Source organism: Harmonia axyridis, chromosome 2 (genome assembly GCF_914767665.1).
Source record: "Harmonia axyridis chromosome 2, icHarAxyr1.1, whole genome shotgun sequence".
Classification (NCBI taxonomy): domain Eukaryota; kingdom Metazoa; phylum Arthropoda; class Insecta; order Coleoptera; family Coccinellidae; genus Harmonia; species Harmonia axyridis.
Window position 1 is genome coordinate 39,453,883 of NC_059502.1, and position 17,756 is coordinate 39,471,638.

General features: G+C 32.9%; 1 protein-coding gene across 6 annotated transcripts in view; it reads left to right on the forward strand.

Moving 5' to 3' along the window:
- Window positions 1-17,756, forward strand: part of LOC123672378 (ubiquitin carboxyl-terminal hydrolase 47) — a 312,797-nt gene that overhangs the window by 103,344 nt on the left and 191,697 nt on the right. For 5 of the 6 annotated variants that reach the window (XR_006746263.1, XM_045606467.1, XM_045606469.1 and 2 more), the window contains one exon: window positions 16,151-16,585. The exons of the other annotated variant lie outside the window; for it this stretch is intronic. Coding sequence is in view for 4 of the 5 variants with exons in the window: in XM_045606467.1 (XP_045462423.1) it covers window positions 16,151-16,585 (435 nt within the window). In the remaining variant the exon portion in view is untranslated. The remainder of the gene's footprint in view (window positions 1-16,150; window positions 16,586-17,756) is intronic. 6 annotated transcript variants of the gene reach the window in all.

The window sequence follows — 17,756 nt, forward strand, 5'->3', positions numbered from 1 at the left end:
TATGGGTGTCCAACGAATGAGACAATCCAACATATCACGGGAGGGTGTCAAATGTTTGCAGGAAATGAATATAAAGAGAGACACGATGCAGTAGGAAAGATACTACACCAAGAAATGGTAACTAAATTAACACTAATTCATTCTGAAAAAGTGCCATACTACAAATACCGACCGGAAACCATCCTGGAAAACGAACGCTATAAACTGTACTGGGATCGTACAGTTTTGACTGATGAAACAGTCCCTCACAACAGGCCATATATATTGCTAGTTGATAAACATCAAAAGGCAGCAATACTCATCGACGTAGCAATACCCAATAACAACAACATGCGTCAAAAAGAGGTCGAAAAAATTTCAAAATATAGGGACCTCGAATTTCAGATAAAGCGCCAGTGGGGAATGATATCAACGAGAACTATTCCAATTATCATCTCAACAACAGGAATAGTACCCAAAAATCTCAAGAGAAATATCAAGCAACTAGGACTTAGTGAGTATATATGTAATATAATGCAAAAAGCTGTTCTTTTAGGTACTGCAAGGACGGTGAGAAAATTCCTAGGAAGCGAAGGACAGGTCCAAGAATCGCGTGTAAGAGGACCAGAAGTTCGACGAGAACCAGGGGGACCACAAGGTCCGGACACGACCGAGCTCTACCCTTCTAATATTTCAAATATCTGGGACTGAGTGAATGTTCCTCTTAGCGAGGAGTGAGAAGCCGACGGCGAGGAGAAATCCTACGCGTATAGGCAAAAGTCGGGGGATAACATTTCTTTATTTCAAATGATTTGTAGTTACATAACATAAACTATACAAATTAAGTGAAATTACGTCACAATTTAAGTTTTACATTGCTTTTTCAAAATATTCCTGGAGACTATAAGGTTCTAATTGAATAAGTAGATTTTTTCTTTGATTTGGAATTTTTTATATTGTGAAATGCCTTTTATCTCGTTTGGTAGTTTATTGAAAGTTCTTATACTCATGTAGGTTGGATTTTTTTCAGTTAATGTTAACACAGGCCAACACACATTTTGGTGGCTGCGATTTTTTAACTGTTCCTGAGTAATTTTTGGATGCAGAATGTAAAAAAGTTCTCAGATTTTGTCTATCAGATCTAGTTTTTGAGATTTTTAAAAAAATTGTGTATATAATTTACGTTATAACTGTTATAATATATAAAATTACTATTGACAGTTAAAAAAACAAAGACACATGGATTTAAGTATTTATTGCAAAAACTTAATTTACATAATTACATTCGTCACTAATCACATAAAAATTTTCTTTTATACGATTTTCTAGAATGAAGTTTACTAGGGCAGTCTCGCTGAAGGCTCCAGCAGTAGTCCGCCATCATGTGGCTATCCCATCGTCCTTGATAACGATCTTCCATAGTTTTAATATCCTGGTGGAATCTTTCCCCCTGTTCTTCACTACAATCACCTAAGTTTTCTGGAAAACGATCTAGGTGATGTGGAGGTAGTGAACTTTTATACTCATGTTACAGCCGAGAATATTAAAATTTGAAAGCATAGTTTCCACTAATTCTACGTAATTCTCTGCTTTATGATTGCCAAGAAAATTTTGTACTACTTGAACAAATGAACTCCAAGCGTTAGATTCAGTCTCGTTCATTGATGTGGTGAATTGTGGATCTTTAACGAGTTGCCTTATTTGAGGACCATCAAATATACCAGCTTTTAGTTTTTCCGTGCTAATGCCAGGAAATTTACGTGACAAATACCCAAAACAATTTCCATCTCGATTTAAGGCCTTCACAAATTGCTTCATTAGGCCTAGCTTGATATGCAAGGGCGGAAGTAAGATTTTTTCTCTTGAAACCAAAGGTTCGTTGATCACGTTTTGTATTCCTTGAATCATGACATCTCTTGAAGGCCAATTTTTGTTAACCCAGTGCTCATTTTTAGCTCTGCTGTCTCAAAGGCACAAAAAACAAGGATATTTTGTATAACCACTCTGCTGTCCAAGGAGGAAGTTAACCATTTTTAAATCAACACAAAATGACCACTGATGTTCTTCGTATTTAATTTTTCTCAGAACTAATGCTATTGTTTCATATTCTTCCTTCATGGTAGTAGAATGACCAATAGGAATTGAGCCATATTTGTTACCGTTATGTAAAAGAACACATTTTAAACTACGTTTTGAACTGTCAATAAAAAGGCGCCAATCATCTGGAGTGTATTCAGGCAAACCCATTTTTTCTAAGAGTTCTTTTATATTGTTACAGAATACCAAGTCATTTTCCTGAGTGAAAAAAGGCAGCAGATCCTTATCTCTTTTACGATAAAATGTAATATTAGTACCTCGACAAAGTAGATTTTTTTCTTTTAATCTGGATGCAAGTAATTCAGCGGATTCCTTTGAGAGATTCAGGTCTCTTATAAGATCGTTTAGTTCTTCTTGATTGAAACACTGCGGAGTTGCTAAATCTGCTTCAAAATCGCTGTCGTTTTCTGATTGAATTCTTTTAACTTCGTCGTGTTTCTGTATCATCTTCTGTCAGTTCGGTTAGACTGCTGAATGATGGAACGGGTATTTCTTCCGAATGCACTACAGGCCTTCTTGCAGAATCTAGATCAGGATATGTCCATTTGTGTCTATTGTTTCTATTTATGCCTTTAATATTAACGAGACAAAAATAGCAGTCGTCATGATGGTTCCGCGGTTCTCTCCAAACCATTGGTACACCAAACTTTAGGCACTTCCTCTTTCCAGTTGTCCACTGTCGCAAATGTTCAACACATGTTTTACATATGAAATGTGGGGCCCAAGATTTATCTTGATCTCCTAAATGAACGCCAAAATAGGCAAAATAAGCTCTTTTCACAAAGCCAGAAATCGTTTTTCTGCTCTCTTTCAAAGTGTATTCACCACACACATAACAAAAAACATCGGGATGATTTACACAGGTACGTCTGCTTGTGGATGCCATTGTTTCAATTTAGTGTCTTGATACTACAAAACGACCAAAATTTACACAAAATGATAGCACAACTTTACTTGGGAAAACTCAGTAATATACTAAATCAAGTACAGCCAAGCAGTTATAGAAGGATCGGGTCATAGGCAATTACAGGTATAAAAGTAATTAAGAGCGCATTGTATTGAGTAGTTTCTAGTATAGGAACATTGGGTCAGGGACAATTCCAGGTATCCATTTGGCTAATTAGATTCTGGGAAATTTCTATTTTGACGATTAAGTACATATTTATCTCTTTATTTGTTGTCCTTTATCAGAAAAAAAGATATCATTTAACCTGTAACGTATATCTCAAAAACTAGAGCTGATGGCATTTTTGGAATCAGCACATTAAAAACATCTCAAATCAGATGTTAGATTTCTGGCACCAAATTTTTTTTTTCATTTTGTTGGCCTGTGTAATCTATGTGGGGTTATGTTCAAAGTTCTTGTATTATATGAATTTATATTTTCGCTTGTGAATTTGCTCCTATTTTTATGTAGAAACATTAAACATTCGAACAAGTAAAGACCATGTACTGTTAGAATATTTTTTGATCTAAATTTTCCTCTGCATGATTCCCTAAATCCCAATTTGTATATTATTCGAATTGCTCTCTTCTGCAGTAAAATTATTCTTTCCAGATTCCCATTTGTTCCCCAGAAAATGATTCCATATTTGTAGGTGGCTTCAAAGTTCCCAAAATATACTACTCTTAAAGTGTCCTCATTCATATTCTCGGTGATTGATCTCAGTGCATAACAATTTTTACTTAATCTTTTTGATATTATTTCTTTGATATTATTATATATTCCGATAGTTGAAAATTGTTATTCGATAAGGTTACTGAATCTGACTTTAGTTTCTGTGATCTGTTTGTATCAAAAAGAACAAGTTTAGTTTTATTTTCATTGAGGATCAAATTGTTTTGGTCAAACCATGTCTTTGATTTTAAGAAAATTTGGTTTGCTCGTCTTGTTAGTTCTTCAAATTCTTCTGCACCAGTTAATAAATTTGTGTCATCAACGAAATTGACCATGCTACCTTCATTATCTTGGATTATGTTACCTAGATCATTAAGATATACTAGGAATAGTAAGGTACTAATGACACTTCCTTGATCAATTCCCATGTTTCTCATTAATAGGTTTGATTTAGTCTGGATATTGTTTTGTGTGATGGAAACTCTCTTATACCATATAATTCCAATTTCCTAAGAAGATGTTCTCTGTCTAGTGAGTCATAGGCTTTAGAAAGGTCGAGGAATATACCTAAAGCCATATTCCTGTTTTCCAGTGAATCTAAAACATATTGTACAGGGTGGGCAAATAAGCGAGGTAAGCGGCTATATCTCAGGATCCACTCATCGTAGAGACTTGCGGTGAAAAATTTTACCACTAAAGAGAACAAGAGAACACACTGGAAATTGTTTTGAAGTTCATACCTCTACCGCTAGGGGGCGTAATAGCTACCGTCGAGTAGAAAAATGAATTTTACTCGAAAATGTTTCATATGAAGTTGAAGAAAAAATATCATTACTGCCATCCTTGGAAAATTCTCTATATTTTTTAATTATCACTTTCGATTTTACGACATCGAATAAGGGTAGGTGAAAGGGAGAAATCCGACTGATTGAAACGCCTGTAACTTCAGTTTGGCTCAACATTTTCGAGCAAATTAGATCTCGTCTGAAAGAAAATGTCTTGTCGATTGAGGACAAAATATACTCATGATAAATTTGTTTTTGCTGCTTTCGATAGGAGGCGCTGAGTCAGAAGTTCATTGTTTTGTTCATTTTACTCCGAAATTTCAAATGTAATGATAGGATTTTCTTAACAGAAACAGAAATTCCATAAAATTTTCATGAAAAAACCTGAAGGTCGCAAAGCGATCATTTCAGGCGTTCTGAAGTTATGGCCGAAAGAAGATATTCTTCAACTGATGCACTGCGAAAAACCAAATTGTGTCTTTAGGTGCTGACAGAAACAGAAATCCCATCAAATTTGTATGAAAAAACCAAAAGGTCGCAAAGCGTTAGCTTCAGGCGTTCTGGAGTTATGGCCGAAAGAAGACACAATTTAGTTTTTCAGTGCATCGGATGAAGAATATCTTTTTTCGGCCATAACCCCAGAACGCCTGAAGCTATCGCTTTGCAACCTTTTGGGTTTTTCATACAAATTTGATGGGATTTCTGTTTCTGTCAGAACCTAAAGACACAATTTGGTTTTTCGCAGTGCATCAGTTGAAGAATATCTTCTTTCGGCCATAACTTCAGAACGCCTGAAATTATCGCCTTGCGACCTTCAGGTTTTTTCATGCAAATTTGATGGAAGTTCGATTTCTGTTAAAAAAATCCTATCTATCATTACATTTGAAATTTCGGAGTAAAATGAACAAAACAATTAACTTGTGACTTAGCGCCCCCTATCGAAAGCAGCAAAAACAAATTTATCATGAGTATATTTTGTCCTCAATCGACAAGACATTATTTTCCAGACGAGATCTAATTTGCTCGTAAATGTTGAGCCAAACTGAAGTTACAGGCGTTTCAATCAGTCGGATTTCTCCCTTTCACCTACCCTCATTTGATGTCGTATAATTGAAAGTGATGATTTAGAAAGATAGAGAATTTTCCAAGGATTACAGTAATGATATTTTTTCTTCAACTTCAAATGAAACATTTTCGAGTAAAATTCATTTTTCTACTCGACGGTAGCTATTACGCCCCCTAGCGGAAGAGGTATGAACTTCAAAACAATTTCCAGTATGTTCTCTTGTTCTTTTTAGTGGTAAAATTTTTCACCGCAAGTCTCTACGATGAGTGGATCCTGAGATATAGCCGCTTACCTCGCTTATTTGCCCACCCTGTACAAACTGAAAGATTGCTGTTTGTGTAGAACGTCCATGCAGATATCCATGCTGGGTGTGGGAAAACAGATTATTTTCCTTGGAACATTCCATCAATCGTACAGATATGAGCATTTCAGAAATTCTGCTGAATGCTGGTAACAAGCTTATTGGTCTATAGTTGTTTAATTCTTCTGGATCACCTTCTTTTAAGATTGGTTTTATTAATGCAAGTTTCAGGGACTCTGGAAATATGCCATATCTAAAAGAGTTATTAATTATGTATGATAGTATTTCGCTGACTGCTGGTAATGATAGTTTAGTTATTAGGATGGGGATTTCGTCATCGCCGCTGCTGAATTTATTTTTTATAGATTTACTCAGGTTTTTGATTTCAGAAGGTGTGGTTAGCTTTAAATAAAAAGATTTATCAATATTTCTAATGTGTGAATAATCTACTTGAGTTGGAGTTAGATTATTTAAGAGGGTGGTTACTGCATTACTGAAGTGTATATTGAAATTTTCAACTATCTCTTCTGGTGTTCCTTGTATTTGACAATTTTCTATGTTTCTTGTTGTTCTAGTTATTTCCTTACAGATTTGCCACATAGTTTTGCTTTTGTTATCCGATTTTTTCATTCTTTCTTCATAAGTTTTTACTCATTGTTGCTTCAATGCATTGTCATATTCTTTTTTTTTTTTTTGTATTTTTATATAGTTCCATATGTTGTTGACCCTGTGTGCTCAAGATGAAAAGGATATCTAATTTATTTTTTATTTCATCAATTTCTGGCGTTCTGAAATTGTTTACATGTTTCCTATTGATAGATGATTTTTTAGGAAAATTTTCATTGAATACATCGGTGAATTTAGAAATGAAGATATCCCATTGCTTATTTACATTTCTTTTTTCTACCTCTCGTACAAGATCCCAATTTCGATCAGATAGTTGTTCCATAAATGAGGTTGTGGGCTGTTTTCCTTATACGGTGACTATCAAGTAGTTCACTGCCAAGGAATTTAGGGAAATAAAAGAACGGGATAAAAAATACGTATTCGATTTATTTCAACCCACTAAAAAAGTTTGAAGAAGATTAGTATTTGTCTAGATTCTTAGGGTCGCTGGACGCTTGGGTCGTTGTGGCTCGGTCGCAGGTAGTTTTTCGCCGGTCGGGAACAGATGTGATATTCTTCAATCTTCTTGTTGTCGGTGCAAGTGTGGAACATCTGTGGAAGTCGTAGTTTCTTGTAGAATGGTCTGAACTCTGTTGAATTATTCTCCCTGAAATGCCGAGTTTTATGGGCATTCAGGCTGTTTTCTATTCGCCATTCACAACGCCTTTCTACGGATCCCTAAGGGGTGTGGCTTTGATTATTCCAAGTTTTTACACCGAGTTCTTCTGTTTTTAAGATTTTCGTTCTCGGACGGAATATTTTCGAGGAAATCGATAGATTCCCTACAAGGTTTTTTCTTTTTGTCCGTAGAATCTACGAAAACAGACGTTATTAGGTACTACATTATCAAGAGTGAAACTGATTTTCTGTGCTTTGTGATCAGATACATGTAAATCAAATACATAACTTTCATAGTGTTGGATATTGGTGAAGATGTTATCAATACAAGAGCTTGACCTATTTGTAACTCTTGTATCTTGACTTATGGTTGGCCTGATGTTGAAAGATTTCATAAGGTTTGTTAGGTCTGATCCATCCTTGTTTGTTCTTAATACTTCAATATTAAAATCACCAGCTATAATTACTTCCTTTTTTTCCTGAAGAATCTTGATCAAAATTTGTTCCATTTTTGAAAAAAATGTTTGTAAGTTTCCATTTGGTGGTCTATACATTGATAAAACTATTATGTTACCATTTTTTCTTATCCATTCTCCAGCTGCGCACTCGATTTCACCACATTCAGAGAGTTTCTGTAATTTTATTCTAGATTTGCCCTTGAGTGTTTTATGAAAGTAAAGAGCTACTCCACCATAACTTTTTTCAGGTCTGCAGAAGCTTCCTATTATGTTGAAATCCTTTATTGGTCAGCCCATTAGTTGTTCATGTGACTTCCAATGTTCTGTTATACAAAATATTTTACATTCTTTATGTTCATTGAGTCCGTACTCTAGTTTGTTGATTGCATTTCCTATATATGTTCTGGTGTATAACACTGATATTGGTTTTTTGTATTTACTTTTTTGTTTGTTTGTTTTTTCTTGTTCATTATTGTTTATTGTACAAAAAAACTTCCACCGTTTGATTTTTTGTAGATCTCAAATTTAAATCTTCGTATTCCTCCGTTTGGAGGCCAAAATGAGGGTTCATACATGTTGTCTTTCTTGATTAAAGGTGCTGTTACATAAAAACTTTTGAGTGGTCCCTGTTTTGTTTTTAATTCGGTTACAGTGACATCCTTATTTTCGAAACCAGGCTCTATATATATTTAGCCATACTTTCCTTTCAGGGCCAGAGAAACTTGATTTCATCGTATCATCTGACACAACCCCTGTTGCTAACCTTTTCTTTGTGTAGTGTTTTTTTCTACGTACTTCTGTAAATTCTGCTTCTTGTTCTTTTCTCGTTTCTTTATTGGTGTTTTCAGTATTAGTGTTTGGCGGTTGTGGACCTAGATTGCGTATAGTAGATAATTTTGGGCTTAATACATTTTTATTGTGTTGTTGTCGATTAATATTTAGGTTAACTTCTCTGTCATTGTGGTAGGGTTTGTCTGATATTTGAACTACTATTTTGGGAACTATTTTATCCGTGATGACATTTTCTCTTTGATTAGTTGCTTTGACGACATTTGAATATTGTTTATCGGTTTTTATGGTACTTTTTTCTTCTCTGATACTTATCTGTTGTTGAAATAATTTATTGTTTTCTTTCAAAATTTGGTTGTTTTCTTTCAGGATATTGTTCTTTTCTTGTACCTCTGCTAACAATTTGCTCAAATATTCGACTTTGAGTTCTAGAATTTCTTCCTTGCTAGTTTTTTTCGGTTTTTCAGGGATCTTGTCACAACATTCGACGTATCTTCCACTGATTACTTTGATGTTTCTTTTCTTGACGCAAGAACCATGGTATATACCTTCACAATTTATGCACACCATGATTTTAAACACTTTCTTGTAACAGCATTTACAATTATTTTCTGCTGTATTATTGATTTTTTCGCTTCCGCCATCTCTCTGCTCATCTTCACTTGACGCCATATTGACTCTCTATTATCGACTTATAAAATCAATGAGAATACATTACCAGATTCTATCTTTCGGAAACTACAGCAAATTCATCAAATAGATAATAAATTTTAAATTGATATGCTCCAATAACATTAAAGAAAATAGAGTAACTTTATTTATTTATTCCATTCACTTGTACAGTGCATCCCATTTTGGGTGAGACAGCCAGGTTTCCCGCTAGTTATTTGAGATAGAGCCTTGCGGTTTTCACGTTCCTGTCCTACTTTTTCGTGAAACTCAAGTTGGTCTAATCAGATTTTGCATAACTGTTTCCGTTCAAGAGATACAGGGTGATTTTGGAAATTGATACTTTTCGGACCCCTCCTTTATCTCCGAAGTTAGTAGGAATAATGCTGAGGTGAAAACTGCGTCTGAATCAGAATTCTGCGTAGCATCCAGTGGCGTACTCAATTTTTTTTTCGGGGTATGGTTTTGAAGATTCAACACAAACCTATAGCTTTTTTAATGGAACACCCTATATATCATTACTTCGTTGAATTCGCTATTTTTTTCCTTTAAAATGATGTATGATACTATGTAAATAGGATGTTCAGAAATGTTAAAAAAACACTAAAACATCAAATAATGATGATTTTTCTGTTAATGGGCAATGGATTTTCCATAGAAAAAAAAAATCAATTGGATAATTTTCATTTGTGATTTTGATTTATAGTAAAGTAAGCAAACAAAGATAATACACTCATCTCTAACATGAAAAACAAAACGTAGGTACCTACCTAATAGCAACACATAAATATTACAAAAATTCATAAACATTGCACAATATCTTACAGATTAAACTGTTCAAATTGCTGTCCATTTTCCCCTAATACACAATTGACAAAACTTTTCAATACGCCTGAGTGCATTTAATATTATAAAAGGGCATTTTTGTAAATCCTGGAAAACTGCCTCTGTTGATGCACGAAATTCGTCGGGACTGTTGAGTCTTTTACTGTAGTATATTTTATGTATTAGGGAAAATGAACAGCAATTTGAACAGTTTAATCTGTAAGATATTATGTAATGTTTATGAATTTTTGTATTATTCATTTGTTGCTTTTAGGTAGGTACCTACGTTTTGTTTTTCATGTTAGTGATGGGTGTATTATCTTTGTTTGCTTACTTTACTATAAATAAAAATCACAAATGAAAATTATCCAATTGATCCTTTTTTCTATGGGAAATCCATTGCCAATTAACAAAAAAATCATCATTATTTGATGTTTTAGTGTTTTTTTAACATTTTTGAACATCCTACCTACATAGTATCATACATCATTTTGAAGGGAAAAAAATAACGAATTCAACGAAGTAATGATATATAGGGTGTTCCATTAAAAAAATATAGGTTTGTGTTGAATCTGCAAAACCATACCCCGAAAAAAAATTTGAGTACGCCACTGGATTCTACGAAAAATTCTGATTCAGACGCAGTTTTCACCTCAGCATTATTCCTAATAACTTCGGAGATAAAGGAGGGGTCCGAAAAGTATCAATTTCCAAAATCACCCTGTATCTCTTGAACGGAAACAGTTGTGCAAAATCTGATTAGACCAACTTGAGTTTCACGAAAAAGAAGGACAGGAACGTGAAAACCGCAAGGCTCTATCTTGATTAACAAGCGAGAAACCTGGCTGTCTCGCCCAAAATGGGATGCACTGTACATTACAAAATTAGCATAATTCCAATATTTCTAAATTTCTATATAAATTTTCATTCAAAACATCTCAGGATCTAAAACAAAAGGAAAATATTAATAAAATTCAAGTTCAATTTGATAAAATCAACAAAAGATATTCAACTCAAGTATCAGGAACCATTTATATATCATGCAAATAATGTTAAAAGAGTCAAAAGACTGAATATTCAATTTTCATTCATAACGATGAAAAATAATCATTTATTTTATATTTCCTATGTTAATTTTCATGAAATAGCTTGTGATCTAGTGAATTACATCTAGGTGTAATCTCAAAAATTCAATATTAGCCAAAATTCCTAATAAAACTGTAAATAATGGATAGGGATAGGATATCGAATGATAAATCAGGGATTCCAAAGTAATTAATGTCTCAAACATACAAAAATGTATATAATTCATTAGATTATAGTATAATTTAAAAATATGTAGTAGATTTTAGGAGCTATAGATAGAAATCTTTGAATATTAGAAAAATTTCCAAATTGTATATAGAATATTTGAGAATTTTGTAACTTAGAATCGACCGAATGCAACATATGTGGTATCAAAAGATGGGGAAAAAATGAAGAAAGTAACTAGATCAAGATTGAAGAAGGAAAACTTACCTCAAAAGAGAAAATTGCAAAAGCATCATATTTGGAAAATTTTTGACATCCAAGGCAATGCTGATTTCAAGAAAAAATTTAAAAAAAACTATATGAAGCCCAGCCATTCATTCAGTGAAAAACCATTGCAAAAAGCACATCACTTGAATCAAAAAAATATATCTGAAACAATTGAAAAGTTATAAACAAAGTTATTTACGTAAGCTGAAAGAAAACATAAATAATCCAAATACGTACCTGAAAAAATAATCATTGTGTAAGGAAATTAAAAAACGATTAATCAATTTCAAGAAGAAAGTTCCCTGGTTTCAAGCAAGAGTGTGAAGCAGTATTATGTATGGAAAATAATTCCAAACCCAAACAAACTTATGAAGATTAAGGTTACAATTTGAGGTTAGGAGCATAGAGGACGATATCAGAGAACAAGGATGAAGTCGATGAAGTTTTAGAGAAGTAAATATTAGATTAGATTAATTACAATTTAGTTATTTAATAGGAATTTTGGATAGTTAAATTTTTTTTGAATATTAATTATTGATCTCCAGCATGCAGACAGTGTCAAAGAATCATCTCTCTTATTCATATTCTCCCGTTTTTCAATCTCTTTTGCTTCCCTCACTCCAATCAGCACATGCACATGCTGATTGTCCCAAATCATATATAGGACAGACGAATAGAAGAATTTCATCAAGAATAGATGAACACAAAAATTGCATTAAAAAAGAGATTACAACTTCATCTCTTTTCCAACATACGAAAAGCACAGGCCATTCCATCGATTTTGAAAATGCTAAACAACTTGCAAATATAGAAATATATAATAAACGCCTAGTGATGGAAGCAATAGAGATTGAAAAACGGGAGAATATGAATAAGAGAGATGATTCTTTGACACTGTCTGCATGCTGGAGAGCAATAATAATAGACAAAAATTCAAAAACAACATTGAATGAACAGAGCGAAGACAAACCAACGTCTAACGAAAATAAGAACACGGCGCATCACAGAGAAGGAACAGATAACACTAATGAAGATGTGGAAACCGAACCGCGATACAATCTGCGGCGCAGGAAGGTACCTCCTAATTAGTATCAAATATATTCTTGATAAAGACACATGTTATTGTAGTCGAAACGTTGAAATAAACACGCCATCAAAAATGTCATTTATTTCTACACGGAATATCCCGAAAATGAATTCAACAAATATATATATATATATATATATATATATATATATATATATATCAACAATTTTAATTCCCAATATACAACAATAGTTATAAGTATGATAAGGGGTGTGGGAAAATTGATAATACTATTTTTACATGTTTTGTGGTTGCCATGTTTTTGACTGTTTTCTATTGCTATTGTAGAGTCCTGAAGAAGGTCCCCATCGGGATCGAAACGTCGACTAAATGAAATAAAGAAGAGTGAAATTATAACACTTATCAATTTTCCCACACCCCTTATCATACTTATAACTATTGTATATATATATATATATATATATATATATATATATATATATATATATATATTTATATATTGAATGAAATTTAAGGGTCTTTAGGCTCGGGTTTTGGGAGTAAATGATTGACTACTCTTTATTCTATGCCAAGCTTTCGCATTAATTTAATGCTTCTTCAGGGCTTCTGCAAAAGATCAATAAAATACAATTAATAAATAACAAATTTTAGAAAACAAACAAATTTACTCACTGAATGTGAGGTTTTACATGGATAACATCTGCCACAAACGTTGTAACTAATGAAAACAAAAAGTTATATTTTGATTTCATAGGAATTCTCCAAAAACACGTCAACTAAATCTATTTCACAATTTGAAAACTCTTCCGGTTGATAATCTTATTTATACACAATTTAGTAACTCTCATCTAAGATAACACAATAATGACATTTGATGGTTATGTTTCTGTTATTATAGAAAACTAGTCTCTCACTCCTCTATGTTCCCTGTCTTCTTTATTCATCTATTGGGCCGTCATAAAAAGGTTCCATTTTTATCCTTTCTAACAAATAACTGTATATAGAGCTTAATTTGTTCGTATCTGTCTTCTTATTTATGGTTTCATCTTCTTTGTTTATGTTAATCATTTCGTGAATCAATCTTTTTTGATAATTTCTCTCTGTTTTGAGTACCTCAACACCTTCAAAATTCACATGATGGTCCAGATTATGCGCATGCGCAGCCAATGCACATCTCTCTGGGTATTTTCTTATGTCCGATCTATGTAGCGCCACTCTACTTTTCAACCATTGGGAGGTATGTCCTATATAACATTTGTCGCAAGTCTCACATTTTATTTTATAAACGACATTACTTTGGAAGGATGTTGGAATGGGGTCCTTTATTTTGGTGTACAATGACCTCACCGTTTTTTGATTTTGGACTGCAATTTTGATGTTTTCCTCTCTGAACACATTTTTCAATTTTCCTGTCAAGTTTGTAACATTTGGATACGATGCATAATGTGTTCTATCTGTTGTCATATTTTGTTCTTCTGTTTGTTCATTTTGAGTGGTACCATTAGCATATAGTAATTTCTTAATCATGCTGTTAGGATAATCATTTTCTTTAAGAATCTGGTGTAATTTTTTTAGTCCTTCATCTATGAATGATTTATGGCATATTTTTGATATTCTTCTTTTCATTTGGTTTATTGTGTTAATTTTCACATTTATGCCATGGTCTGAGTGGAAATGAATAATTTTGTCTGAATGTGTGTCCTTCCTATACCATTTCAATTTTACTATTTTATCTTGTCTATATGCTCTAGTGTCTAGGAAGGGTACTGAGTGATGGAGATCTTCTGTTTCTAGTGTGAACTGTAAATCTACACAAACCGAGTTGAACAAGTCAAGTGTCAGTTGAATAAATGTTTCTGGTACTATCATCATGATGTCATCTACAAACTTTTTTACGAATAGAACAGTATATGGTAATTTAGGTAAGATTGAGTCCAACTGATGGTCCATAACATACTGTGCCAGAATAGGGGACAACTTTGAGCCCATCGCGCATCCGAAAATTTGTTGATAAAATTCTCCCTGAAACGTGCAGTAACTATTTTCAAGAAGAAAAGTGATTATTTCCATAAATAAATTCATGTCTAAGTTCGTGTGCGGTCTTATATTTTCCCACTTAAGCTTTACAACGTTACAACGTTTGTGGCAGATGTTATCCATGTAAAACCTCACATTCAGTGAGTAAATTTGTTTGTTTTCTAAAATTTGTTATTTATTAATTGTATTTTATTGATCTTTTGCAGAAGCCCTGAAGAAGCATTAAATTAATGCGAAAGCTTGGCATAGAATAAAGAGTAGTCAATCATTTACTCCCAAAACCCGAGCCTAAAGACCCTTAAATTTCATTCAATATATTTATTTTGGCTCTTACAACAATAGTTATTATATATATATATATATATATATATATATATATATATATATATATATATATATATATATATATATATATATATATATATATATATATATATATATATATATATATATATATATACTTCACTTCAAGCAATTGAAGACTCAAGAACAAGTTCATTTTTAGAGTCGAATGTGTTATTTTGACTTCAATGAATTTGAATTATTTATTCCAAATATGAATTTCTTTCAGTGTTGCATGGGAAACGTTTGAAGAGAGGAGGGATACATAAAACTGGGAAGACTTCCAAAAAAAAAATTAATCAGTAAAGGTATTTCAATTTAAATTTCAAATCCTTCTTCTTCTTGCTTATATGAGCTGGTAGTTCATATAGGTAGGCGTCTGCCTGTTAATAATTAATCAGCCACTTCCGACGTAGACGTCCAGCATTCTTTCCAACGTTTCGGTGGTCTTCCCTGGGTTCTCTTCCCCGTGGGTTTGTTCTGCCTTGCTCCTTTCACCAGTCTGTTGTCCGACATTCTCTCTATGTGCTTATTCCTGTTTTTTCTCCTCTGCCTCACAAACTTTCCCACGTCTTGAATCCCGCTTCGTTCCCTTAGTTCCTCGTTTCTCACCCTGTCCAGTAAAGTCTTTCCATGTATTCTCCTTATTATCCTCATCTCTGTCGTACTCATCATCTGTGTTGTCCTTGCCGTATCTGGTCTTGTCTCCTTCTTAAAATTAGTAATAATTTTCTGGTGTAAACTTTTAAATATAAAAGAGAACAGTTAGGACCATTTTTCCTTAAAATTTATGGAAACCTGTTAATGAAAATTTAGGAATATGTACATATTAACTGTATATAGACTGTACATTCATGAATGAATGAATGAAAATTTAATTTTCCCCGATATAGGCTGACTATGATGGAGAAAGGTCTCTGTATTAGATGTACTTAAAATTATATAAATATATATATATATATAACAAGTTACCCAATCATATCGAATGCTGTTACAAATGTTAATATGTTTATGTTAATTTAATTATGTTAAGTTTAATTAATACGTCATTTCATTTTCTATACTTTGTAAAATCTGTAATGAACAACATTTTCTATCGTTTAGACGAAATAAATCAGTTCTACTTTTTTTGGAATTTGATTTCACTGTGATTAATGGAGCCACTACCCAATTTGTAACATTCTCTTGCTTGCAGATGGCACCAATATCTGTATTTTCCACTTTCAAATTTATTCTTAGTTGGCAGACACTTCGTTTGGAAGCGCCACAAGCCAACAAAATAGAGTTGAACATCTATATTATTTATTTATGATAATACCTGTCCACTTTTTCAGGTCAGCTTGAATCCTTACAAAAACAAGGCACTGAAAGATATAGGAATTACATGCGATTCTGTAATTGAATATAAACTTAAAGTAATAATGCCTAAACTTAAGATGTCACTCGTTGTACAAGAAGTAATCGATGATGATCTTCAACTTGGTGCATCGGCAAGTCCAACTACAACACTTTATTTTAATGGTGATCAATTGCCATCTCTTACTAGTGATGAGGAATATGGTTTATCCGCACCTGAACAATCAAATTTGGATATAATAAACTATGTAGGATTAGTAAATCAAGCTATGACATGTTACTTGAATAGTTTACTCCAAGCTCTTTATATGACTCCAGAGTTTCGAAATGCACTTTACAATTGGGAATTTGATGGCCAGAATGAGTCAAGGTCCATTCCCTTCCAATTACAGAAACTCTTCTTAAATTTACAGGTAAATTTTCAAATTCATAAAAATCATCATCATGTTTGATATTCAATATAAACCAAGTCAGCATTAAAATTCTTTCATTGCTTTACTACTTAGTATTCTTGATAGGGGTGTTATAAAATACAAAAATGGATTGAACAAATTTTTTTTGCAATCTGTATTGCCATATAAAAATTATTTGAATATTAAGTATATGACGAGTATACTAAAGTTGTAGTATTCACACTCTAATCCATATAATTTTTATGATACAAGAGTACAGATAAAAATCTCCCTGTATAGGTGTAGTGATTGGTGTGTTTACAATTAAATCTTTCGAAATGTTTAAAAAATCGTTCTGGTAATGATGTCACCTTCAGAAACCGACAGTTACAGTACTTTGAGATAAGACAAAATACTTCGTCATAGTTATGTTCAACATAGTTTTCATTGCAACGAGCGTTCATTTATATTCAAGGTCAAGAGTACTATGCAGAAATTAGAGTAGATTTTCTGTGTGTTTCAAGTTCGACGGCCTATTAGACGTTTCTAGAGAACGGGGCCGATTTGAAATCTGAAAATTCGGGATATGACATTGTTCATGATGCCCTATTCAGCTGAAATATTTTAGAAGTTCCGGCACTTCCGGTTATACAAGAAATGAAAAAAAAAATTCAAAAAAAAAAAAAACTTTTTTTATAATTGTATGTTTCAGATATTATCAAGATTTCCATTTTCAATTACTCTTCGTTGAAGTTATTGCGTTAGTACTCATAGTTTTCAAAATATTAAGAAATAACCGTGAAAGAAAGAGAATTTCCATAGTCACAATTACGTGAATTATTTTTACTGTGAATATTCTATGCGTATACTCAATCCACTTTCTCAAATAAGAATGATGTAGGAATGTCGTGCATATCTTGAACTAGAGAAATATCATCCCAGCGTGTTTCAAATATTGTGCCAAAAATTGAGAACAAAATTTGATCATAACTTTCGATTTTCAAACTAGAACCCAATTTTTTTATGATTTCGTTGGATTCTACGGTAAAAAATAAGGATAGTGTCCAAACATTATTATGCTCCTAAATTCAATAATTCAAGAGTTATTCGAGATTTTATGAATTTATGTTATACGTGGGGTCAATTTCATTCGATCTGTTTCCAGACAGACTAGCAATAATACTCTGACCAT